Source organism: Thamnophis elegans, chromosome 4 (assembly GCF_009769535.1).
Source record: "Thamnophis elegans isolate rThaEle1 chromosome 4, rThaEle1.pri, whole genome shotgun sequence".
In the NCBI taxonomy this organism is placed as follows: domain Eukaryota; kingdom Metazoa; phylum Chordata; class Lepidosauria; order Squamata; family Colubridae; genus Thamnophis; species Thamnophis elegans.
This window is the reverse complement of record NC_045544.1, coordinates 60,149,330-60,176,740: the sequence shown is the minus strand read 5'-3', so window position 1 is coordinate 60,176,740 and position 27,411 is coordinate 60,149,330. Positions and strand designations below refer to the sequence as shown.

The window sequence follows — 27,411 nt, the reverse complement described above, 5'->3', positions numbered from 1 at the left end:
CTTTTTTCTTCTCTTTCTATCTTATTGTTCATTTTTATATATTTTTACTATATTGAAAAATTCAGATGAATAAACAAATAGAAATTGATTTCTAACACATCAGGTAGGCATCAGGTTGGAGAAAACTGCGCTATTCTGTTGTATTTGAGTGAGAAGCTCTGAAATAAATTCATAAAATTATTGTCTTCCTATCACTTCTCATGTTACTTGCTACCTCACTACCTTCGTTGTCGTGAGGTTTTTGCTTATTTTTCTTCCTCTTATAATACCGAGAGAGAATAAATCTCTTCATCAATCTCAGTAATAAGGTAAGACCTGATCCCTTGCCCTCCATTTGCTTTTACAGCATGGTATAATAATGAATGGGGGATACATTTTAATTAACATAATAAATATTTCAGGCAAAGCAGAATTTAAAAAATGATCTGTTGACCCTTTGGCTAGTCCATTTCTAGATTCAAGTCAACTGCTTCAAAACTTTGATATGGAGCTAATTATTTATTTATGCAATTTATCAACCACCTCAAACACCATAGGTGTTTACGTTATTAGGATGCAAAACTATAGAGATATGTACTTTTTACCTGAGGGATGTATGAGAGAGAAATTGATTTTTTAAAAGCCACTTATTCATGTCTTGCCTACCATTTGTGCTTCCTTTTCTAAAATTGGGTAATTTTATTTCCATGTTTGCTTCAGTGTTTGTAATTTCTTCACAGATGTTGGCATTAGTATTTTGAAGTCCTTAGTTCTTTGGTCTTTTTTTTCTGAAAAAAAAATCTGTTCACCTGTGATTATCTTAAGAGTTAATGATTGCAGAAAGGTAGTCTTCTTTTTGGAGGTGACTATTCAGTATCCTTTATGAGTCTAGAAGTTCTGTAGGTCTTTTTATACTTAGTTTTCTATCTTTGGAAGTTTTTGTCTCCTTCCATTTATTCTGAAAATTATGTTTATTCAGATTAAATTGTGCTTAAGTGAAAGCATTAAGAATTGCAATCCACCTGAACCCAAATGTTTCACTATAGGCTAGTTTTGTCTTTGCTCCATATGAAGAAATCCTAGTAACTATAAAATCCATTTAACTTTTAATTGATCACAGGTATTATGTGTTTTGTCTTTATTTTTAGAGTAACTGGTTAACCTTATGTGAATAACGTTTTTGTAAGTCAGTAAAATTGTGCTGGTTTTTTTTTTTGTATGAAATTAGTTTTTGGGAACATAAGGTACAGTTATACAGTTCTTGGTTTGCAATTTACAGTATTGGAGATTTATGGAAGAAATGTTCTGATGAATGCAAAAGCATCTGGGGAAAGGGCATTTCTGAAAGGGCATTCAGAAAAGATACAAAGAATGAATTTTATTTCCGAACATACATTATACTATTAGATTATAGCAAGCACATAAGAAATATGTCATTTCCCTCTCTTTTTGCCCCCAGATTGATCAGGCTTTCAAAGGTATGTTTCCTGTGGATACCAGTCTAGTTCGTGCATGTCCAATTTGTGGCCCATATCACTGTGGGGGGACTGTGGTCCACAGTCACTCAGTGTTAATCAACAAAGCATTAAAACTGCAGTTTCTGAACATGGGAACTGAACATGTGCATTTGTTCCTTTGCTATTTTAATAGCTTGGGAGTTTTACATTTTATGTGCTTGGATGTCCTACAAATCCAACCCAGAATGTACAGATTAATTTGAACCAAACTCAAATTATTTTTATTTTTTTATCCATTCATCACATTTCTACACTACTCATATTACCTAAGTGACTCTAACTGCTTACAGTGAAATTAATTATGTTGACACAGAGTGATCAGTTGAATGATTCCTTCTTGTGATAGCTTTGTTTGTTTTTCAATGTAAAACAAATTACTAAGCTGCTAATTAAAGAAAAGAAACTATGGGGAGAAATGCTGTTTAAACCCTTTCCATTTCTTTGATTTGTTTGTTCCTGAAGCAGCTTTCTCTCTTTCTCGTTATCTTTCCAAATGGTTTATCTTTCCTTTGTAAGGAAATATGTAATTGGGTGCCAGTTCTGCCCTTTTGTACTAAGTTATTGGACCATCGGAGATATCCTTCAGAAATCTGAGACTCTTATTTTATTAGAGCAAGGTATAAAGTCATCACCATTGCTATTCAGATTTTAAAAGAAGAGTACAGAACAATGAAGCATTTATAAAATCAAAGTATAATAAGTTTAAAGAAAAAAATTAAGCACCCTCACAAAATAAGTATCAACTTAAAGGAGAAATACTCTGATGTTTTTCTGGAATTTATTGCAAATAAAGTTGAATAAAGTCTGCTCTTAAATGTATTTGTTTTGTCCTGGATGTCTTTCACATCATATTCAGAATATGACAGTGTCACAGATTCTGTAAAATTACTTGTCAAAATGAGATGTCATTGATATCTTAAAAGGGGAAAAAATGTTGCATGCATCATCATTTCCACATCATTGTCCAATATTCCATACCAATAACTCCATAAAATATGCAAAAGCAAGACATAACTACTGTATTACAGTGGGGCAAAAAAGTATTTAGTCAGCCACCAATTGTGCAAGTTCTCCCACTTAAAAAGATGAGAGAGGCCTGTAATTGACATCATAGGTAGACCTAAACTATGAGAGACAAAATGAGAAAACAAATCCAGACAATCACATTGTCTGATTTGGGAAGAATTGTTTTGAAAATTATGGTGGAAAATAAGTATTTTAAGAATTTTAAGTATAAGTATTTACCCATTTAGCTATAATACAAGTATGCATAAAGAAAGATAATAATGAAGGACTCAAGAGATAGCATGTATTATTTATTAAACAAGACAGTGGCGGAGACGTATAGGGGAATACTTTGCACTGGGATTGTGTGCAGAAAGGAATTAATGGTCAGTTCTTGAAGGAAAGCTAATGATTTATTATAAAATGAACATGGGTAGAAGGGTTTTAATGATTAATAATAATACCTAGTGCCGTGTTGTTTGAGTCTCTAAAATCTGGTACACAGAATCATAATCCAATAGTAATGATCCCAAGGAATTTATATTAATTGATTGTTCCCTTGCAAGTCCTGAAAAAAAATGGATTTCAGAGTGCAGTAAAAGAATGCAGATTTTTCATGCACATTTTACTATTTTATGGCAGTACAATGCTTCAAATCTAGTTCCAAAAGTTGCTTTATAGAGTGTGCAGGACTGTTTGCAACTCTTTAAAGCAACCACATCTTCTTCCCAGTTGCCTTTTTGTTGTAGGTTTCAGAAAATTTGGGGACCCCCTCCTGTACAGAAATCCAAACTACCTTCCTGTTTTATACTGTCATGGATCTCATCATATACATCTAGTGATAATTGCTAACCTCATTGCTTCAAACTGAAATTGAAATAAACAGAATGGAAATGAACTGTAAAATGATTCTGTGATCATAACCAATAATTAGATACTCTTCATCCCCCTTTTCTGTTAACATGCTTACAAGGCAGATGAAATTGAGTTCTAATAAATCTTGTCCTGAGGTGGTTCTAAACATCATTTTAGAACAGAATATCATATCATCTGTACACATGCAGCAAGAATAGAATAGAATTGTTTTATTGGCCAAATGTGATTGGAAACACAAGGAATTTGTCTTTGGTGCATATGTATTTGATGCTTATACCTGACTATATCCAGGGAGGTTAATGTTAAGGTATTCAAGGATGAGCACATTTCCTGAGTTCACTGAGTAAACTGAAGTCAACATGAAAGAGTCTGGAAGTACAAAATGGGGGAATGAGTGATGAGTTGCCTAAGATCCTGGGGTCTAAGTTTTATGACACCACTTGTCAAGCTTTAGTATCTGCCTTACTGTACTAGGAAAACTATGTTTCAATGGCAAGGGTCCTGATGGACTAGTCTATAGTTTTCCTCCTGGATAAGCAAACCCTGTGTCAAAATATAAGCAAGGAATAATATGCTAAAATGCACATTACCATAAGTTGCACCTTTTGTGAGCTCAATGGTATGTCCCTGAGGGATTTTTAGAAACCATTGGCATATAAATGTTAGCCTTTGGGGAAGTGTGTATATGCCTAAGGACAAAATTTAAGTTTTTAAGAACTGATTTTATTGAAGAGGACACTGGAAAGCAAAAAATCTGGGTTATAGCAATTGTGCTTCACAAATCTGACATCTAGATAGCATACAGCAGCATTCTTTGGAATTCTTTGTTTTTCAGGGATGCTCTCTTAATAAGTAGCACCTTAATTTTTCAGGGCATGGCTCCAGGAGAAATAATCTTTATACAGATTGTTGCCTTATTATACTTCTAAGTGCATGAATAAACACAATATGAGACAGAAATAAACATAGTTTGAGATCTTACTGCTTGAAAAAAGATTGAATTTCCTAATCTATGCTGGAGGAAATCTGGGAATTGGAAGAATACTTCCTCACTTTCAGGAAATTACAAGTGAAATTTGAAGTGCAAACCCAGAGTGTGTCCATTACATCAAAAGCAAACAAGGCACCCAAATTCATCCCTACACATGATGAAGCTGATATCGTAAAACAGGAGAGTTGGTGCTTTGGCCACACCCAACAGGTTTCCCCTTTAGCTTTGCAAATTGTATGTTTTCTGCCATGATGTTTTGTTTGTGGTAAGAGTACAATATTTAGGCTGGGGAAAACCATGCATTCCAGTGCTTGCAAGGATAGTTTATTTATTAGACTGGTAACTGCCTTTTATTCTTGAGCTCAAGGCAGCATATATAGCATTTCCTCTTCTCATTTTCCTCCACCACAACTCTTTGTGGTAGTTTGGATTGAAACAGAATCACTGGACAGAAGACATCCAGACAACAGCTTTGTCTGTGTTCGGACTACAATTGGAGTCTTTCCATTTATAGTCCAATGCCTTAACCATTATGCTACATTAATACAGTATATGGTAAATATCTTTTAGTGTATTTCTAAATTTGGACATTTTTCACCAATAAGTTACTAGCATAACTCAAAAAAGATAAGAATGTTTTCAAAAACATTACTATCTTGAATAGCAGTTGTTGAAGGGATTCAGCAGTTGTTGAAGGGATTCATATGCAAATCATTTGGCTAAGCAACACCTTTCATTTTTCTCTCCTTTTTGGACTGAATCTATTTTGAGCTCACAAACAAGGCACCATCTATTGACTAATGGTGATAATGATCTGACATTTATGTGGTGTATGTCAGGCAGATAGACCCCAAATGGCTTTATAAATGGTCCCACTAGGTGTTACTAATTGTGTACAATATATAAGGAGCACTTCGCTAAATGTTAAAATGTAAATACTGATAAGTTGCAAGATCTGTATTATTTCTTTCCATAGTTTTAAATTACTGGCAATATTTCTACACTTGGTAGTTGGATGGTTACACTATTTACTTTAAAAAATTGACAAACTGGTCTTTGGAGAAAAATACTTCTTAATTTGTTGACTGGAAATTCTAGAATATTGTTTGTGTTTTGCTGTGGCATCTCTGTATACATTTAGAAGAGAAATACTTTTCTTGAACATGTGTTTGCCATGTTCAAGTTGTGTCTCTGCCAATTATAGTCCTTTATAGTCCTTCTAAATATCTGTCACTAACAAGGAGTCATTACAGAGAAGGATTTCAAAGCCTTGGCCATCTCTTGTGTGCTGTTATCAAGAACTTCCCAAAGTTGATACCAAACTGTTGTTTTAAATGTGAACAAATAAGAAATAAAAATTAAGGATAGAGAATGATTCTATGATTCATTTAATCTATCTGTGGAGGCCGTGGATGAGATTCTCTAGAGGCTTTAAGAAAAGACTTAACAGCTTCCACTTACTGTTGGTTTATCTGGTCTTCCTGCACATTGCAAAAGGTTGGACCAGATTCTCTTCCAATTCTGCAGAATCATGATTTCATGATTCTATAATCGTATTTAGTACATTTCATTTTAATTAAATATAAATAAATTTTAATTAAATGTGATTCTACCCACTACTTATTCAAATGTATCCTTTGACTAGTGCAAATGCATCTCCAGAAAAAAGTAGGGTATCCCGACTTTATGCCCTTAATTTATGTCCTGATAGTCCCAAAATCATAATTGTAATGGAGTAAGGATTTGTATTGCTACATAAAATTAAGGTAGGAGATGATCAGGCTGAGCCCAAAGGCGGGATCAAACTTATCATCAGGCTCCAATACATTTGCATCCTCAAAGAGCCAAGTCCAGCCACTTAAATTCCATTGACTCTTATCTATTTATCTATATAGACTTATATTCATTTGTACTGCGTGGACTCCTGATTTCTTGCACATGATGATTAGCATGAAAAGTTAATCCTAGCACTTAGAGATATCAGTGAAACTAAATGGTAGAAGATCTGGGACAGGCAGAAGAAAGTACTTCTCCTTAGTACCACACTGCAGGATATTACTCTCATTGGAATCAACCTGACTTGTAAGATTATACAGGGAGAAAACAGCTCCAGTTCCATTACCACTTCTACTTACTTCCACTAAGAAGTAAAGGGGGCTGATAATGGCCCTTTGGAGGAAACTTCCAGTTAAAAAATCTGCTAAATGTGTCCCTTCCCTGACCATATTTAAGAAAATTCTAAAAACCAGGCTGTTTCATAAACTGTTGGTATAGAATTAGCCACTGGTTTCTATTGATTTGAGGTATTTGATTGCTTATGATGTATTAATAATAGATGCTTTAATTAGATGGACCATGGATGTTTTTAATTGTTTTCTCCACCTGTAAACTACCAAGAGTAACTATGGATTGTAGCAAGAGAAAAATGCAATAAATACATATAATAAATAAAGCAAAAGGCAATGATGCCTCTCAATATGGATTGCTTTAAAGATTTAAATTATGCAAATGCAGAGAAAAGAACACTGTGAATATTACCTTTAGTTCCAGAGTCAGTATGCCTTTGAATGCCAGTTGCTGGGTAACAGTAGCAGGAGGTTTGCTGTTTCAGTCACCTTATGATTATGGATTTAAAACGGCAATTCATTGACTATTGTAGAACAAGCCTGGGGAACTAGATATCCAGTGGAATTTCTTCCAGTGTTCCTAACATCCGTAGAATCTTCCTTGAAATCTGAAATTGTGTGAAAGAGTTCCTGTTTGCAAAATGAATCATAAGCTGAACTCAATCAGAATTTCTCTTTAGGCAACCCCCCCCCCCCAAGTATGAATATAAATGTCTGGAACTGAAGACAAAGCACATTGAAGAAGATTATGCTCCAGATGTACCTTTTCACATACCTTTCAGGCTACATAATGACTGCTAGGGGCATGAGGTACAGCTGTGCAGATGTTTGGATCTCGTGCAAGCAGCTTCTCTGTAAAATAAATAATATTTTCACATGATAGTTGTATAAACCTAGGAAAATACCTGTTTGAGTTAAGGAAGTGGTGACAGGTTGGTACTCCTTTTCTGACTTACTAAATCACCTACATTTTCCTGACCTCCATGATGGCCATCCAAACCAGTGGTGGGATTCAGAATTTTTTACTACTGGTTCTGTGGCTGTGGCTTGGTGTATGGGCATGGCTCAGTGTGTGTGGCTTGGTGGGCATGGTAGGGGAAGGATACTGCAAAATCCCCATTTTCTCCCGATCAGCTGGGACTCAGGAGGCAGAGAATAGATGGGGGTGGGGCTAGTTAGAGGTGGTATTTACTGGTTCTCTGAACTACTCAAACTTTCTGGTAACCGGTTCTCCAGAACTGATCAGAACCTGCTGAATACCATCTCTGATCCACACCCAAAAAAGGATGAAAGACTTCTTTAAGGAGAAGATGCCTACAAATGGACCAAATATTCCATATCTTATGGGATACCTGAATCTTGGGAATGGGCTCCTGCAAACGATTGCAGCTCCAGAATATCTGTACATTGCTTTGTAATTAGGCCAAATGGATAGCAACATTTCTCCTGTACAGGTAGTCCTACAATTGAGCCCAAAATTGCTGTTGCTAAGCAAGAAATTTGTTACGTTTTGCCCCATTTTATGACTTTTTTCCCCACAGTTGATAAATGAATCACTAAATTAGTAACATGGTTGTTAAGTGAATCTGATCTCCCCACTGACTTTGTTTGCCAGAAGGTCACAAAAAGGGATCATATGACCCCAGGACTCTGCATCCGTCATGCAGAGATGAACCAGTTGTTAAACATCCGAATGTAAATCACATGATCATGGGGATACTGCAATGGTCATAAGTAAGTTATTTCAACGCATCCTTACAAAGAAAAGTTGCAGTAAAACATTTACAAGGCAAGCATAAAAAATGGAGGGAAGGAGAGACCCGGATCAAAATGTAGAGAAAATATTAATCTTTGCAGGCCAATCACAAGTGCCAGTGTTTTTTTTAAAGTTTCCCAGAATTACTTTCCCAGCCCCTTGTCAGACCCATCCTACTTCCTGTTATATGTACTCTGAATCTGATTAGTAAATACCTAATGCCCAAGTGGTGGCTCAGTGCCTAAAACGCTTGTCAATCAGAAAGGTTGGCAGTTCAGCGGTCCGAATCCCTAGCACCACATTGATAGAGTGAGCTCTCGTTACTTGTCCCAGCTCCTGCCAACCTAGCAGTTCGAAAGCAAGTAAAAAAAGCAAGTAGAAAAACAGGAACCACCTTTGGTGAGAAGGTAACAGTATTCTGTGCACATTCAGCACTTAGTCATGCCGGCCACATGACCATGGAGACATTTTCAGACTGTGCTGGCTCTTTGGCTTTGAAATGGAAATGAGCACTGCCCCCTAGAGTCGGGAACGACTAGCACATATGTGCGAGAGGAAACCTTTACCTTTAATGCCCAAGTGAAATCTAACTATCTAACTGTGTGGTATAGTGAATATATACAACTTTCTGATTTGAGACAGCGTTACTTTTTTTTTCTGAAAACAAACCCAAAATTTGTTTATGGCTAAACTTTTATTATCAAATGCTATTATTTGGCATCCTGTATGACTTATTACATTACTAGAAGTTTCCAGTACTGAATAAATTCAACAATTTATTTAACAATTTTGCAAATGTGGATTATTTACATAATCTCTTTCATAGTGATATACCTAATATTGTCATGATCTGTTTGTTTTAGTATTAATTAAAATCCTAATTTGTCTTCTTATGGTCCTTAGAAGCTCACAGGAATACATTTCATTCTTTCTTTGTTTATAGATTATGACCCAAGAGACTCAAGCAATATATACCACGCTCAGTTAGGTAGTCCGATGAAAATCATACACTGCTCCATGATTTTGTTTGATTAAAGCAGATATATTTATTTACATCTGGATTCTGAAATTGAAAAGTAGAGATAAACTAATAATCAGATGCTGTTTTTAGCATTTAGATAAATTTATTTGATATACTAAACCACAATAACACATGAGAAATCTCTCTATTTCAGCCCATTGACTAATAGCATAGTGATGATGAACCTATGGCATGTGTGCCAGAGGTGGCACAGAGAGCCCTGTCTGTGGGCACGCACACCATCACCTGCTGCTCTTCTTGGTGTTTGCCAACTGGCTTTCGCAGTCACCAGAGTGCTGGAAAATGTCCCGAAAAACGACCTGAAAATGGGCCCCCAAATGGTCAAAAATGACCAAAAAACAGGCATGCATGTGCCGGCTCACCAGTCTTTGGGTTTCCGGTGCTCCAGTGCAGGCACTTGTGCACATGCATGTGCATGCACGCACATTCCAGTTTGGGCACTTGGTGCCGAAAAGGTTCGCCATCACTTCTCTACAACTTCCTCCTCTCAATTTAGCAAAAAAGCAGGAAATGACTCAATGGCAGATGATGTCCACTGTACTGCCCATCTGTTCAAAAAGAACACACACACACAAACACACAGACACAAATTGTTGTGTGAAGATATACAGCCAGAAGTACATTTAGTTGTAATGTTTTGTGCTCTTTGTTTTTACTGTCTTCTTTCTTATTCTGTGTTTTTTGCTCTTGTCTTACTTTGTTTATTCTATTTTCTATAAAATGCCTTCAGTATTTATTGGTGAAAAGGCAGGGTTTTTCTATACAGAGTAATAGCATAAAGAAATCAACCTTTTTATGCTTTGGAACAGTTTTGTACAGTTAGCCAATGAGAGTAACTCACTTATTCTATTTTCGTCCAGACTGATCGCATAGGGCAAGAATGCTCCAGATCTTCCTTCCTAATGAAAACAAATAAATTCCGAAATAAATAAAGGATTTATTTCATACGGCTGATGAATCTGTATATAATAACAAATCTGCAGGTCTTACAGTGTAACAAGATATTCTTGTTACAAAAGACTAAGCAAATGGAATGGCATCTTTTTGTAGTAACCCTTATCATTACCTTTCCAATCAATCTAAGCTTAAATCTAGAAAGGTAGGTGATGAATATGTTTTGCTTTTTAAAATGTTATGTACTATACACGATGCCATCAGTAGATAGGTAAATTGTGGCTGGTATATTGTGGCTGGTTGAGTGGTTCAATCTACTAAGTATGCAAACTTTCCAATTTAAGGATCAAGAATCATTGTAAATTTACCAGAAAAATGCAACAAGAATTTTCTGCTCATCAGACTTCCTTTCCTATTTTTGTAATGCACAATTTCAATATGATAAATCTTATCATTTGGGATATTTTAAAGAAATTGAGATGTTCTATGTGGGATTTTACTGTTGCTCCATAACCATATGCTACTTTAATAGTACACTAAATCATCCATAAAGTAGAAGGCCAAAACCATCATTGTAATAAATAAATAAATTAAAAATGTTTTTGACCTTATACTTTATGGACAATTATATTGATGAGCAATAATGGAATTATATTTCATTTTTTCCCCTTCTCTTGCTGAAGCCTTGCAAAAACACATGTTCAGTTGACTTCAGTGTTTTTTGGTGTTGTATAAATCCCTTGAAGGACCTTTGTACCTGGTTGATTATTTACAAGTATTTGTATTTAGCTTGAAAAAATGGGAGATCATATTCATATCCTTATATGACAAACTCTCTAAGAATTCGGGATATTTTTTTTTTTACAAACTACTTAATGCAAGTTATACATGAATGCCAAAAGAATCGGTCCCACACCTTTTATAATGCGGTCCAACAGAAGATGGTTTTGTCCTTGTTCCCAATGAAGTAGCTTCTTACATCTTTCTATCAAATTATAACTGCTACTTACAGGGATTCAACAGAACAAGATTCCAAGCGATAATTTGTACGAATCACTTTGGAGTTGTTCCATTTGCAGTCAAATGCTGCAACCACTATCTGCTCTAGAGTTAATTATTCAACTTATTCCTGAAATGATCTTAGCCCTGAAGATTTCATGCTCTGCTCTGAATTTTCTCTACTTTTCAGAACTCCCCACAGCAAAATACATTAGAGCAAACCAGTCTACTCTGTTTTGATGGGAAGAAATTAATTATGATAATCCCCAAGCCATAAATACTAACTAGCAGCAGTGGAACTTTTCAAGTAAATATAGTGCTAACTAGATTTATGAGAACATGTGGCTGGTGCCAATCTGTGTCTTATTAGTAAATAAGACATGTGATGTGACATAATTTCCAGTTCCCTCATGGATTCCTCATGTAGAAATGTTTTGAAGAAAGTGACATGTTTTTCGCTGTCCCCTTTTCATATGGGATGCATCTACATTTCACATGGTTTAAATCAATCAAATTAAGTTGCTTCCTGTAATGAATTCCAGCAGCCTTGAAGTGTTGTGTTCATGCATTCTCCCTTCTGAATACATTTTAAATGCAGCCGCTAAACAGCTGTCAATCACCCTGACAACTCATATATGCAAAGTAATCTCGATTCAGAACTCAGTAGGGTGTGGCTTTTTTTCCTAGTATTTCTAATAGCATGAATAATTGCTGGTCAAGTTAAATTAGGACATGACACCACATTTTCTGCTACTACCATTGTTCTGTCATTTTCAGGATCAACATTTGTGCGCTAGCAGATTGCCATTCCGGGGTTGCACATGCATGGATTGAATTCACTTGGCTATAGAACTGCAATGATTCTGTATTGACTTTCAATCATTCTGCGTTGACATTCAGTGATTCACAGATGCTCTTGTGAGCAGGCAGTTAAACTAAACAACTTCTAAGTTCTCTTCCAGCTATTATTCTGTGGATGGAATTTGAGCCAGATTTGGGTATTTTGGTCTTGATATCTGTCTTTGTGTCTTTATAGTTTCTACTTCACTTATTATACAGTTGCAGATAGGCTTCGACTTACAACAGTAATGGAGCCTAGAACTTTCCATGTATGTCATGACAGTCATAACTTGAAATATAACCAACAACCAATCCAGTTTTATGACATTTTTGTGGCAGTCATTCAGTGAATATGGGGCCTGTGTGTGTGACATAAGACAAACACAGCAAACGTAAAGTGAATATAGTTGTCGTTCAGTTAATGCCAAAAATGGTTACGCGAACCCATTGTTCAGCAAAATGTTGCTGGCAAAAGTGTAATAAATAGTCATGTGACTGCAGGACCATGTAAATGGCCATAAATGCATTGTCTGGTTGTCAGGTACCTTAAATGCAATCATGTGACTGGGAGAGGCATCTGTTGGAATTTGGAAACTACATTGCAGTTTCGGGGTGGGTGGTCTATCATAACTTCCAACAGTCCCTAAGCAACTACTTATAGGTCAAGAACTACTTGTAATAATTGAAAAAAAATCTAGCCTGTCTTTAAGGCAGATTCCAAAATGTGCACGTGTGTGTGAGGTATGAGACCTTGAGTTCAGTTGTACATGTTTATCTCTGTTGTTTTGTGCTTCTGACAAATGGCATTTGATCATTATAATAGATTATCAGCAACAGTTTCAAACTCCACCCATGGCCAAGTGCATTTTCTTTATACCCTCCTCAACATCTGTTCTTGCAAGAACAGTATGAGATTGATATAGTACAGCAGGGGTCGTCATGGCAGTGTCACGTGATATATCAGGACTTCCCTTCCCCCTTCGTTAAACTGGGTGTAAGTGTGGGCAGCGAGGACCGGGAGTTTGACAACCCTTTAGTACAGGATTCTGCTGAAGAAAACACCTAATGGAGAGGCAGTGTAATGTTGTAGTAATTAAGGTGTTGGCTAGGATGAAGGAAATCCAGGTTTTATTCCAAGTTCAGCCAGGATGTTCTCTTGATGACCAGGAACTGTGTGTGTGTGTGTGTGTGTGTGTGTGTGTCTGTCTGTCTGTCTGTCTGTCTGTCTGTCTGTCTGTCTGTCCTGTTGTATTCGGGTCTTTTCCTGTGTAAGATTGAGATTGTCTTGGCAATGTTTCAGCGAGGTCTCACTCGCCATCTTCAGGCTGGGTTTTGGGCTTAAAGTGTGATCGGAGCTTCCGTCTTTCTATAAATCTTGGTGTGTGTGTGTGGAGTGCTGGCTTTGTACTAATTTTGAAGGAACCAGGTTAATCTCCAAAACAGAACATTTCAATAAGAGAATAATTATGGAAGCTATCAAAATAGAGAAACACCCCCACAACATGAATAAACGTGACGATACCTCCCGCCTACCAGACATCTGGAAACCAGCCCTAGTCAACAAATGAGCCCTGCTATTACACACACACACACACACACACACACACACACCTGAATACAAGATAGAGTATAAACTATCATTAATCATCATGTCCTCCATTGAATCACAGCCCCTCTGATGAATAAATAAAGGCTTTTAATTCATGCCATGCTACATTGGCTGCATTGTGGTTAACTATTCAGGCAATTGTCCCCTAGCAAATTAACCTACGAACTCCAAAAAATCACACCCACGTCTTAGAGAGGTTCTTAATTTAACTTAATTTTATGCCAGCTGGAACACTATTTTCTTGTCTGGATGAAAATTGTATCAAATAATTTCCATATTACAGCTTAATTGTTGAAGGAATGGAAACTAGGTACGTAGAGGGAGATGAGACTAGTTAATGGACCAAAACAGTTCTGAACTTTATGAACAACAGAGATTTTTCAGAAATCCTGTTATGGTTTCATAGCTCTAATTACTTTTATTTAGTTAAAAAGTCAAATATTTACAAGTTTTGGAAGGCAAAAGCTGTACATTTCTCACCCCCAAAGCTCATAAACTAACAATAAACCTAACCATAAAATCCTTTATAAATTCTCATGCCTCAGTTTTTATTGTTAGGGAAGTTCCCTTTGAATGGCTAAATTGCAATAAGAATTTAATGTTATTCGAGATGTACTTACTAAAATATGCCCATCACAATGGAAATCTCTCAGTATCTTCTGTCTATTAAATGCGGTTAGACCCCCTCCATCTTTCTTTGTTTGGAAAATAGAATCAAGTTTATTTATAGGAGAAAAATTCTACTTTCAGGAGAAAATCATCATCGTCATCATCTTCTGTAAAAAAGGATATATGATGTTTTTTTATGAATTTGAACTTATAGAATTCAAATATATTGAGTTGTATTTGGAGACAGATGGAACTATAAATTCCAGTATGCAACATCTTACAATATTACAGGGAACAATACAAGTCTTCTACTATTGTTAGCCATCTCACCATTGCTTTTCCTTCTCAAAGGTAAATCTTTAAAATCAGGTGTCAAACTGGTGGCATGCCTGCCGGATGCATCAGATGGAGGCCATGCCCACCCCAGCGCCGCAAAGGGAAAAAAACATTGCAAAATGTCACATGACGGCAACGTGATGCCACAAGTTTGACACCCATGGTTTAGATTGAGAAGTTTGTGCTTGTTCTGACCTAGGCTTCCCAAGAGCATGAAGCAAACTCCTGGTCCTGACAAAAACCCCTTTTATTAATTTCCTGTAAATTCTGCTCATTCACAGACAGCAAAGTCTTTCAAGGGAGGATTTACATTCACAGACTTTAGCTGGTGTAGAGAGCTGCCAGGCCGATATCTATAAAACTTGACAAGGAGTCTAATTGTCTCCTGTAAACTCCATTCCCCTTTTGCTCCTCTTTTATTTCCTCTTGGAGGAGCCATTCATCGTCCACTTGTGGCCTTACTCCCAAGTCAACCCCTGTTCTTTAGCTGTTCCCTTCATTTGGCAAATCTGCACATGCACATCAGTGGTGGGTTTCAAAATTTTTTGGAACCTCTTCTGTAGGTGTGGCCTGCTTTCGGGGTCCACTGGTGGAACCTCTTCTAACCAGTTCAGTAGATTTGACGAACCGGTTCTAGCGAATAGGTGCAAACTGGTAGGAACCCACCTCTGATGTACACACTGGGAACAGGCTCCAGCCTCACTGATGTCTGACTCTGAAGGCATCTGATAACTGGCATACAGCTCTGGCCCCCTCTCTGCCTCCAACACAGAGCCCTCATCAGAGCCGTCTTCAAACTCCAGGACTGGCCCATGTTCCCTATTAAATCATTAAAAAATAGTTCCTCCAAAAATGGCGTGCTGTAATCCGTGACGTCCTGCCCCTGGCCTTCACAATGCAACGGTCACTGCCTTATGGACGTTGACATTTACGAAGATTAAGTCCAGTAAGTCCAAAAATGAGTAGTCCTGTAGTAATGAAAACAATTAAAGAGAGGAATTATTCAGTGGCAAGTAATTTGAAGTACAGGGTTGTACTAATTTGAAAGTGTGTGAAAGATTTAACACATTTTAAAAAATAATTACAATGTTATTCATTTGTCAGTGCCTCTTATTTACAAGGCATAAAAGATTGTGGTGGCTTAATCTTCTGATCCATGGATAAATAATGCATATTGTAATTTGTTTCATTGCCTGTTTTAGTAATAGTCTATAGTATATTGATGGAACGATTTATTTTTAAACTCATGAGAGAAAGAGTTATCCATGGAGCTTGGAAGAAAAAAAAAAAACATCCTCCCAAGGTGACAAGGTTTATGCTGAGATTTCATCTCAGGGACAGAGTTCCTGTCCGTCCTACTAGGTAAACTGTACTGTATTGTATAGCTACATTAACAGATTGTTGTAAATCTGAAGGCACAAATTTCCCACCACTATTTTAACAGCTTGATCCATTAGGGTTAGTCCTTCCGAAGTTTCTTTCTCTAACCAATAAGTCACTGGGGGGGGGGGGGGCACCTGCCTCTCTTATCTGATTGTTTCCTAGGCAGCATCTCTTTCCATCTTTCTTTCCCTAAGGTCTTTCCCACATAATTACCTTTGCTTGCTTCAAGCTATAAAATACTTTCCTTAGGGTTAATTGCAAGCCTCAGGATCTGTCAGATGTGAATTAGACCACAAGAGGATTCCAAGGGAGATGCATCTTAATTCCTTATTTAACTATTTAACCATTATAGTAACTCCTTAGTAAAGTCTTGACAACTTAGACTCCTACTGTCTTAGGTAAAATATTAGACACACTACTAGACATACTACTATCCTACTTTATGCTGATGATGCAATAATTTTTCCTAAATTACCATAGCATTCTGAGCTTTAACTTCTTCTAGGCGGGTATTTCTGACCATCAGTTACAGGTAGTTCTCGACTTACAACTATATTGAAGGCTGTACTTTATGGTTGTAAGTCATGACAGTTGTAAAGTATGAATATTTTTTGTGGCAGCCATTAAGCAAATGTGTTGGTTGTTAAGAGAACCAGTTTTGCTGAAAATTGGAGTGCTGGTTTGGGACAAAAACATCATAAAACAAAGTTATGTGAATGCAGGACATAAACAGAGGTAAATGTCATCTGACAATCAGATAACTGGCATATAAATTTAATTAATAATTACATAAAATATGGGCCAATTGTTGAGCACCTGAAATCTAGTGATGTAACCATGTAGGTAATAGCCGTTGTAACTTCAGAATTGTAGTAAGTACATAAGTAATCCTGGGGAGGTCTCTCATAACTTTGAATAGTCACTAAGCATTTGCAAGTTAAGTTAAACTGTATAGCAACACCTAAGTGTTGGTGTTTATTAAAAGATATTTCAAACATAAATGCCAATTAACTAGAAATACTCTAGACAGGGAGTTGTTTTGGGGACTATTGGGTTCTAGGAGCATACGTTTGCCATTAAGAAGTGCCATCATCATCATCATGACTATCATCATTTTTTTCTGTGTTGAGGCAGTTGCCATCAAAGTCTTTGAGGCTGATGTTTTAGCTCAAATGCAGTACTTTACAGCTCTCAGGTGTGCTTTTATTGCAGCTTTACCAAATTGGAAAAGATTCAATCAGTTTTCTTCTTTCTTGTCTTCTTTGTAACCTTGTGTGTGCCTAGTGTAGCATTACAACTAGAAGCAGGAATGATTAAGGTTGAGGCCAAGACCTGGCTTTTATGATTAATTATTAGCTTAATTAAATTTCTTCCAAGTGGGCTTAGCATCACTTACTATGATTGACAATTTTCAGTCTAATTGACATGGAAATTTAAAGTCCAAATTGGTTTTACTTGGATTCTCTTTTAATTGCCTATGGGGTTTGAGAAAGGCAAACAGACTAGATCAAGAACTTTAGATTGAGAGCATCCACAGGATTTGGCTAAGCTACCAAGTGCAATTTATCCTGGAGAAATTATGAGTTTTTCCCAATTTACCACAAAAGTAACTCAACTAAGCGCCTTGAGGCAATATATGGTCTTTGCACTAGTTGTTCTTATTGTTCTACCATTAGAATTCTTGGGGGATAGATTTCATGATACCAGTTCCATCCTTGGGGCTTGGTAGAGGATGAGACTCTGATTCATATTTTCTTATTGATTTATCATTATATTTGTGCCATCATATTAGTGCAATTGATTTTTGATTGATGGATGAGGTAGATGTGATATATTACTTTCTGTATTTCCTTTTTATTGGCAGTCATAGATACAGCTGTTACTGTTAAGATGGCCAAATGTTGCAGCTTGTTGCGCCTGCTAAATGGCCCTTTAGGAATCAAGTTAGTGACGAGCTATTCAAACTCTGAGCTTTCTCTGGATTTTTGACAATATTTTTTTCTGCAGACATTTCTGGATTGTCCAGTGATTATAATAAAGATTTGATTAAAGTGAACAGTTGAGTGCTTAGGTAGCAGAAATTTGACTGCTGCTTGTTTCAGGAAAGTGAACAGATTAAATTAGATAAAATAGCGCATGCACTTCATTTGACATGACTGCCACAGTACAGGTAAACTAGTGTATGCTTTCCATGCTTAAGATGCTTGATTCAGACAGTTTCTAAAAAGATCACAATCTTGGTTTAAATATATTTTATTCATTTTCACATTCCATTTTACAATCACTTATATACAGAGTATTTGCTATAAGAAAATAAAAAAAAATAAAAAAAATAAAAAAAAAACAAAATAAAAAGAAAACACAACTCATCATTCACAACCCCACCTGACACTTCCATCCTCCATACACCCCATCTACCCCCTCCAACTTTCCTTTCCTCCCTCTAACGCTCCCCTCCTACTTCCCTTTCCCCTCAAACCTTCCTTCTCCCCTTACTCCCAACACACCCTCCTTGCATTCCCCTTACTCCTTCCTTACTCCTCCCTCCTCTTTCCCTCTACCTCCCTCCTTGGTGTATTCCTTTATTCAAGTGTTGTTTATTATAATCTAATAAAAAGTAAAATAAACCAAGGAAAAAAAATTTTTTTAAAGAAAGAAAAGAGTAAAAAAAAAAAAAGGAGAAAAAAAAAGAACAACCGTATATAAGTGCATTCTTGTTCTTATTGAGACTATGTTAACACCCACCCACCCACCCCCCAAAAATCCCCATCCCTACTCCTCCCGACTTCCCAGGGCCCACACCTGGCACTGCCTTCTATCTAAAGTATCTTATATTCATATGGATTAAAAATAAAAATAATATATTAAAGGAAAAAAAAGACCAAAAAAAAAAAAGAAAAGAAAGAAAAGAACAAAGAAAAAAAGAAAAAAAAAGAAACTCTTTGTGTTAAGCTCAGCCCCCCATCTTTATCTATGCTTAAATAGTGTAAATCATTCTATCTATATTTTATTCTCGTCTCTTGCTTCTTTGTTATTTACCCCGACCTCCTGTAGACTCTCCCGTTCCTCTTCCTTAACCTTGTATTCAGATAAACATTTATCCAAATTTGTAAAATAATTTCACCAAGCTTTCCCTTCTAATAAAAATTAGATAGCATAGATCATTCCGCATATTCAAATAATACTTTCAACAAAAATCAGTTTACCTTCCGTTTTAAAATTATCTCATCCAGCTTTCCCTTCTAACAGAATTTAAACAACATAAATCATTCTGCATTCATTTTACATATATACATTCAGTATCACCCCACCAATATACGTAAATCATTCCGCATGCATTTTACCCTCATCCCTTGCTCTCTAATATTTGTCACTATCAAATTTATGCAAGCATTAGTTTAAAATCTAGCTCAAAATAATTAGTTTCAACAAAAATCAGTTTACCTTCTATTTTAAAATAATCTCTTCAAACTTTCCCTTCTAACAAGATTTAAACAGCATAAATCATTCTGCATGCATTTTACATATATACATTCAGTATCACCCCACCAATAAGTTCCCCTTTTTCTGCCGGAGAGAGGTTGCAAACCCCCATTCAATCCACAACTTTGGTGAATATTTTAGAGTGTCTAAATCCTCAAACTCCGCTTTTCTGCTTCTCCGGTTGCTTGCCTTCTCCTTCGGCTTGTCTCTCCTCTTTTCCAAGTGAGTCAGGAAGTCCCGCCTTCAAAGTCTTGTAATAGAAATCTCGAGCCTCCGAGACAGAATTAAGACGAAGTTTTTGATTCTCAAATGTGACCGTAATGCCGGCTGGGGCCTCCCATCTATATTGAATCTGTTGATTTCTAAGCTCTTTAGTTAAGAAGGTATAGTCCCTTCTTGCCTTTAACATCTGGAAAGGTATTTCTTTGAAGACAATCAAGTTCTGGCCATCAATTCTCAAACTATTATTATAAAATTTTTGCACGATCGCGTTTCTGGATTCTTTTGTGGAAAAATATATAATTATGTCCCTCGGGAGCTGTCGCTGTTCCGCTACCAACGAATTCTGGCGATAGATTTTCCGAATCTGCCAATCAAGGTTAAGTCCCGGGCTTCCCACCGCATGGCTGAAGGCTTCAACAAAGGTCTGTTTCAAATTCTCTCGCTCCTTTTCGCGGAATCCTCTGACTCTTATTGCGAATGCCTTCTTATTAAAGTTTATCATAACGAGCTGTTCCTGAGTGTCTCTAATTTTTTGTTGTAAAATTTGAATATTAGTAGTCAAATTAGAATTAGCCTCCTCCAAACTTTCCAATTTATTCTCTATTTCAGTGGTATAATCTGACAGGGCAGACACGGCTGCAAACGTATTCGCCTTCATTTGGTCAATTTTAGACTTTAAATCACCATATAGCTCGTATACAAATTCCTTAATTTCTTGTTTAAAATCATTAAAGATTTGAAAAAAAAATTCCTGTGTTAAGAATTCTCCAGTAGAGGGCGTAGGAGACAAGGGCTGCGATTCCAGTATAAATTCTTTAAATTCCTTCACAGATTCTTTAGGCACATTTGTAGAGAGACGCTTCGATTTTGACCTGGGTGCCATTCTAAATCAACAAATAAACAGTGCTTTCGCTCCCCTCTGTTTCCAAAAAAAACAAAAAAAAATTTATTTTGTTAAGGAGCGGTCTGCAGGAAGGTAAAACCGGCTACGTACATCCCCTATCAGTCACCAACGGAGAGAAATCGCCATTTTGAAGTCCATTTAAACAAAGAAGCCTCTAAGACGAATGGTGCTGGTATTTACGATAGTAATAAAAGCATAAATCTCACAGGAGTGGGACCCGCCCGTATTAATCCTAGCTTCAAACAACTTTGCTTTGTCCTGGGGGGGGCTCGCCTGTCTGGGGCTGCAAAAAAAGGCAGCTGAGAAGAACTGGCTGGAGATAAAAGCTCCGCTCAGGCTGGATCTAATCTCTGTCCACAGCCAAAAAAAGAGAGAAAGGCTGTGAATTATGAATAGACCCTAGCACACAGAGCTACTTCCTGCCCCTTTCTTAGCCAAAAAGGGGTGATATCTATGATCTTAATTAGATATACAGATCAGATCTCTGAGAGGAGCTCGGTTGAGCTCTCCTCGGCAACAGGCTCCGCCCCCCGGCCAAAAGATCACAATCTTTATGTGATGAAAATGTAGCTGTGACCTCTTCCCTTCTATTATGCACATTACAGAATTTCAAAATCACAATGGGAACCCAGTTTGCACGGTTGCATAATTCTCTTTGTGGCACAATTATGCTGTACATTATATTACAAAATCCATTGAAGGAAAAGGTTTCCTGGTTCTCTTTCCATCATGTGAATGATTGCTTTCCACATCTTTGTGCTCATACGCCTCTAAAGATACAAGGAGCCACTTTACTTACTAGTTTTTTGCTCTTTTTTAAACCAAAATCTGAATTTGCCTTCCTCAAATAACCTTCTGGTTATTTTCTTCTGCTAAATTCAATGCATTCATCCAAGTCTGGTTGTGGAAAAAGGAGCTTGGGAAATAAGTGGAAGGAAAATGTTGGACTTCCAAGTTCTCCCACATTCCTCACTTCGGATATGATTGATAGTAGATTTATTTCAGGACATTGTCCTTTATTGCACATAGTTTCAGAGCTGTTGATTTATCCATTATTGGCTTTCTTTACACAATGTACGTTATTACTCAATAAGTCTATTTTCTGGCTGTGCATAGTAGTGTCCATGACTTGGACTTGCACAATTTGCTAAACCAGTAAAAGCAAAACAACCCCCCTTCCCAAGCAAAACAACCCCCCTCCCCAAAGATATCAACCCTCAAATTCCTTATAAAATTGCAAGTTTAGTCACTGACTTCCTGCAACACTTCCTTTCTCCTAGGGATCATCTGACTATGCCATGGAAAGAACGGTCAATGAAATATGTCAGATTGCACACAGCAAAAATGTCACATTTGTTCTCTGCTTAACTATAGTAAGGCTAAGGATAGCTTTAATCTTCTTCCTGTATGGGCTGGGAAGTGAACATAAAGAGAACTTCAAGCGGGCAGAGCAAAAAAAAGAGATTGCTGGGGTGTGTTTATGCGGAAGTTGGGTACAAGTGAGGAAAATCTTCTAACTATTGAAGTTAGAAGAGACCATTTAGGTAATCATGTCCAATCATTTCTTCAATGTGGGAATCCTAATTAAAATACCCCTTACAAATAATTGTGTAATATTTGTTTAAAAAAACTCAGGGGACGTTTCCAAGCACTCTCTAATGAATCATCACTGTCCCAACAATTAATCATTGGCTTGACTTCATAGACATGGAGTTTCTAAAGTTCCATGGAGTTGGAACTTTAAACATGGACATGAATGTAGCCAGACAAACCCTTGATTGCCTGTTGCAGTGTAGAAGTCTCATGGAGTTTTATGTATTCTCAAGGGTTTACAGATAGTTATTTTCCCCCCTCCCTTCCAAATTGACAGATAACTGGTTCAGTGCCTGGTAACCTTGATGTTGTGTGGTTGTGATGTGTTAATATGATGGCCATCTCCAGCCTAAGAATTGTTGGTTGCCACGTGGTCTTAGGTCCGTGATGGCAAACCTATGGCACCCATGCCACAAGTGCCGTAGGTTTGCCATCTCTCTGCGAGCACACAAGCCATTGCCCCAGCTCAGTTCTGCCACGCATACACACACAACTCCCACCGGTTAGTTGATTTTTGAGTCTCTGCCATGCATGCGTGGGGGTGGAGCACATGTGGGAGAAGCATGCACAGGGGGCCATGTGCTCATCAGCGGGATGCACGGAGGTGTGTGCCTGCGTGCTTTTGGCACTCGGCACAAAAAAGTTTAGCCATCACTGTCTTAAGCAGCTAAAGGGCTTGAGACAAACTAAAAATGCATAGGGATCAACTGCTTATCCCAGTCGTAAATAAATGATTCTCAATTTGTTAGAGAAAGAGATAAGAGTTGAACCTTGGTTCTGCTATATAGAGGGTTACAACATTCAGTTTTCAGTTGCTGGTTCTCTTTATACTAAGAGCTTTTGCCCTTGAATCTCTCCCTGTGTGCCTTCTAATTATAGTATAAGTCTTAGTGAATCCAGACATCAAACTTTATACCCAACATCTGTACTGCATGCCCAACAATCTCCATTCTCACTTTATATTAAAACTTAAAGGACATTTTTTCACCTTTTCTCAAAAGAGTATGGAGAGATGAGATACCCTAACAGGAATGTAGCAATTAAATGCAGGCAGAATGTAGTTTTTCTGCAGCTGCTATCATGACGCTGACCTTTTTATTGTTGATCATATACCATAATACATATCATGTTTATTTTAATAGGCATTTAAGAATGCATGGTTATAATTTATTTTATATTCTAATTGTGTTAATAAATATGGATCTCTGACATTAATTATAATAAAATCCTATAGTACCAATTCCTTTTTTCAGCCTGAGAGCCTTTGATATTATTGAATAAAGCCAACTAGCACTTTGAGGATTTATAATTTCTGTATCAGTGTATTTATTGTCTAAACAAGGCAAAAGCTTTACAGAAGTGTATTATGGTGCTTTTAAAAATACAGATAATTAGTACATAAGGGCCATATTTCAAGTACAGGAAGTCCTCATTTAACAAGCCTAAATGGGATTCACACTTCGGTCGTTGAGCAAAATGGTTGTAAAGCAGACATAAAAACATGATCACACTGACGTATGCCAGCAGTTTTGGCTCTGGTTGATTTTGGTTGCTAAGCAAATCAGACATGATCAATACAATCATCAAATGACTGTAACTTAAGACCTCATGCTGGCTTCCTCATTGACTTTGCTTGTTGGAAGCCAGTGAGGGAAGGTCACAATTGACAATTATGTGATCCCTGGATGCTCTGAATGTCATAAATGCATGACAGTTTCCAAGTGTCTGAATCACGATCACATGACTGTAGGATACTGCCAGGGCCACAACTTTGAGGACCGGTCATAAGTTCATTTTGTCAGTGCTGTAGTAACTATGAATTATGACTAAATGGGTGATTGTCAAGCAAGAACTACCCGCATGTGATCATTTTAAATGTGAAGGGTTTTTTTTTTCCTCCTTTGAATGTGTGGCTCTCTGTATAGCACATTGTGTAGCAATATTTGTATACGGTTTTCAATAAGCAGGTCATGTCAAATAATGTAACATGGCAAAAAGGGCTTCAGGCTGTTTTATGGAGCGGTGGACTTAGCATCTAAATCACTTCTTGAGAATTTGCTCCTTAAGGGATTCATGTTCTTTCAGTCTGTGGCTTATAACAGATAAAGATGTGGGCACATTTTTTTTAATTATTGCCACAGGGAAGACTGTGGCAGGTCGAACTATGAAAATTCACAAGGGACAGCTTTCTTTGAAATGTGGAAAATCTTCAGCCATGCTCTAGGAGCTGTCTTTGAACTGAAGTCAAGGAGAAAACATTTCTTACTAACCTTTAGCAACAATGTCAGTTGCTGCTGACCTATAAGAAATGGCTATGTTCAATTGTTTATATCAGGGCTAGGTGAGCAGAAATCCGCAAATACCACCAAGTACCATTTTTACTTTTTTTATTTATTTATTCATTTATTATTTATTTATTTAAAATAAAATAAAATGGGGAGTGGGCATGCTGCAAAGCAAAGTCAGAACTTCTGGGTACCTTCTTTGTTTTCAAAAATAGGCCCATAGTTCCTTTTAAAATGTGTATGGGACTCTGGTGCCTAATCTAAAAATAAGTTGGAGTGGTAAAGAGTAGAGGGTGTAGAGGTGGAAGGGAAGGGGAAGCACAAAGCAACCTCACCAGATATAACTGTGTTTTACTACTACTGCCCATAGTCACCATGGCAGTTGTTTTGTGAAAAGTGGAGCCCTACCTCTGGAGATTTTTTCGCTGAGAGCATCTAGTGTGCATTCTTTCATTTATATGACCTAATGTTTTATGGTAATAAAGCCATCTCTCTCTCTCTCTCTCTCTCTCTCTCTCTCTCTCTCTCTCTCTCTCTCTCCCTCCCTCCCTCCCTCCCTCCCTCCCTCCCTCCCTCCCTCTCTCTCTCTCTCTCTCCTTCCCTCCCTTCCTCTCCCTTGAAGACATCCTAGTATATTGATTGAGAGTTTTAGTTTTAGAAGCACTTTCAATTCAACATATAGCATCTGTCAATCTTAAATAATGGCTAAATAATGTAGAAGAGAGCTAGTTTGGTGTGGTAGTTAAGGCACTGGTCTAAAAACAGGGAGACCATAATTTCTAGCCCTGCATTAGGCACAAAGCCAGCTGGGTGACCTTGAGCCAATTCCTCTCTCAGCCCTAGGGAGAATGCAAGGGCATCTTTGAAATCTTGTAAAAGAAATTGCAAGTAGTTGCCAGGAGTCAACATGGTCTTGAAGGTACATGCACACAAACACATCAAGTAGAATTGTTATATGCTGCCAAAATTCTTAGCAATGACATCTACATGTTTGGATAAGTTACATTATCGCTTAATTGTGAGGAAAAAAAAACTTCTTAAACCTCCCTTGTAAATATGTGAAATATTTTTTATGACAGGCATTAATGTACATCTTGACCAAGTACTATTGCAATGTGTTCGACAATTGTTTTTAACAGCACACAACTATATTAACAGGAGTTATTTTCTATCGTTGTTTTAGGAATTCTAAGAAAGACCAGAAACGACTTTCATGCTACAGGCAGCATATAATTTTCTCTCCATTATTATTTTCTAGACAGTTGGATCTCTGAGAGGCCAGTGTGTATGAACTGACATTTCTGTATTTTTTAATGTTTTTTCCCCAATATATTCTAGCAGCCTACTTCAGTGAGGTTAACACGCTGTGTGTATGTGCATGTATGCATGTGAGCAGACATGTACACATCATTTCCATTAAAGTTATATGTACTCTGGTCTCTTGAGAGCATTTAGAATAAGAGGGAATTAGTTATTATTAGTCCTCAGATTGCAGATTAAAAACTACCTGTTCATTCATTCCTCAAGGAAATGTTATTTAAGATCCTCTTTGGATCATAAAGCATGTTTAATTTAGTTAAGACAATAACATGTTAGGGATTCTTATTTGGAATTGCCTTTCCAAATCATAAAACTGTAATATGCCATTTCTTCCTTCTAAAATGATAAAACAAAGTTTTACAATACCATCATGCTGTTGTCCATGTTTCAGAAATTGCCGTCTCTTTTTGTCATTCCCAGATGCATCAGATTTCAAAACTCTCAGCATTTTCCCTCCCTAAAAAAAACAATGTCTTGTTTTTGGTCAGTGTTTGTCAGGTTCAACTCCAGCCATGGTTTCCCAATGGAGGTTGATTCAGATACCAGCATCTTCCAGCTGAAGGAGGCGGTTGCTAAGCGACAGGGAGTTCCAGCTGACCAGTTACGTGTGATTTTTGCAGGCAAGGAGCTCAGGAATGACTTGACACTGAAGGTAAGTCTCCCTTGATAGTTTTGCTTCTGGGATGCTGCCAGCCTCACTGCCTCTGCCTTTAACACTGCCAAACTGACATTCACGCCTGAGATCTAATAGAATAAATAGCACCTGGGGATTCCATGAACTTTACTCCACACTGCTTCATTAATTCTGACCTTCTTAATTATGCATTAAAACAGCAAGCAGTAAGGATAGAGAAGAGGGAGACAATGTGAGAGGGGCTAGAGAAGAAGAGATCTCTGCTCGCTGAATAAATGTTTACTGACTACAGAAGCACATTTTCTGTATCTGTTCAATTTCTACAGTGCTTATTCCATTTGAATCTTAATGAAGAAGGAAGTAAATAAATGGTTCTGAAGCAGGCGGATTCAGGGTTCCCGTGGTCTACAATACCTAACCCAAGTGTGACCCCTGGAGGATAGTTGTGAAGCTGCTCTTGTTATGTATGTGAGAGTTTTGGGTAAAGCACATAAGGAGGCAGGAATGCAGAAGGTTTTCTTAAAGACTGAGGAATGCTGATTAGCTAGCATTTGTAGGAAGGGAAGGCCCTTTGTGAGCAGGAGATGACGTTGATAAGCCTTTATGTGTTTTGTTCTTAGGGCTCCACCAAGTGTACACTGGGTTTATAAAGAAACATAGAAGTACCTATCAGAGTTCCTTAAAAAAAACCCTGTCCAAATGGAACAGGAAAGGAAGGGGCTTTTTTCCGGGGGGGGGGGGGGATTCTGCTAAAGAAAGGAAAAGGGAGGAGGAGAGAAAAGGAAGTATGAGAGTTAAAGGTTAGAGCAAAGATTTGGGTTTCATTGTGATGTAACAAGGGGATGGAGGCATAATGTTCATGAGAAAATGAGGAATGTGTAAAACAGAGACCCAAGGCTATCGTGGGGAAAATGTACACTTGTTGTTTACTTTCACGTTGTTCAATTGCAACTTGAAAAGGCACTCTGCAAAGTCCCAGTTGGCTGCCCTTGGAATGGAGGTGGAGAA

General features: G+C 37.3%; 1 protein-coding gene across 1 annotated transcript in view; it reads left to right on the top strand.

The window, feature by feature from the left end:
- Positions 1-27,411, top strand: part of PRKN (parkin RBR E3 ubiquitin protein ligase) — a 774,293-nt gene that overhangs the window by 140,707 nt on the left and 606,175 nt on the right. Inside the window, 1 exon segment of the mRNA XM_032215517.1 lies at positions 26,258-26,421. Within this exon segment, the coding sequence (XP_032071408.1) occupies positions 26,258-26,421 (164 nt within the window).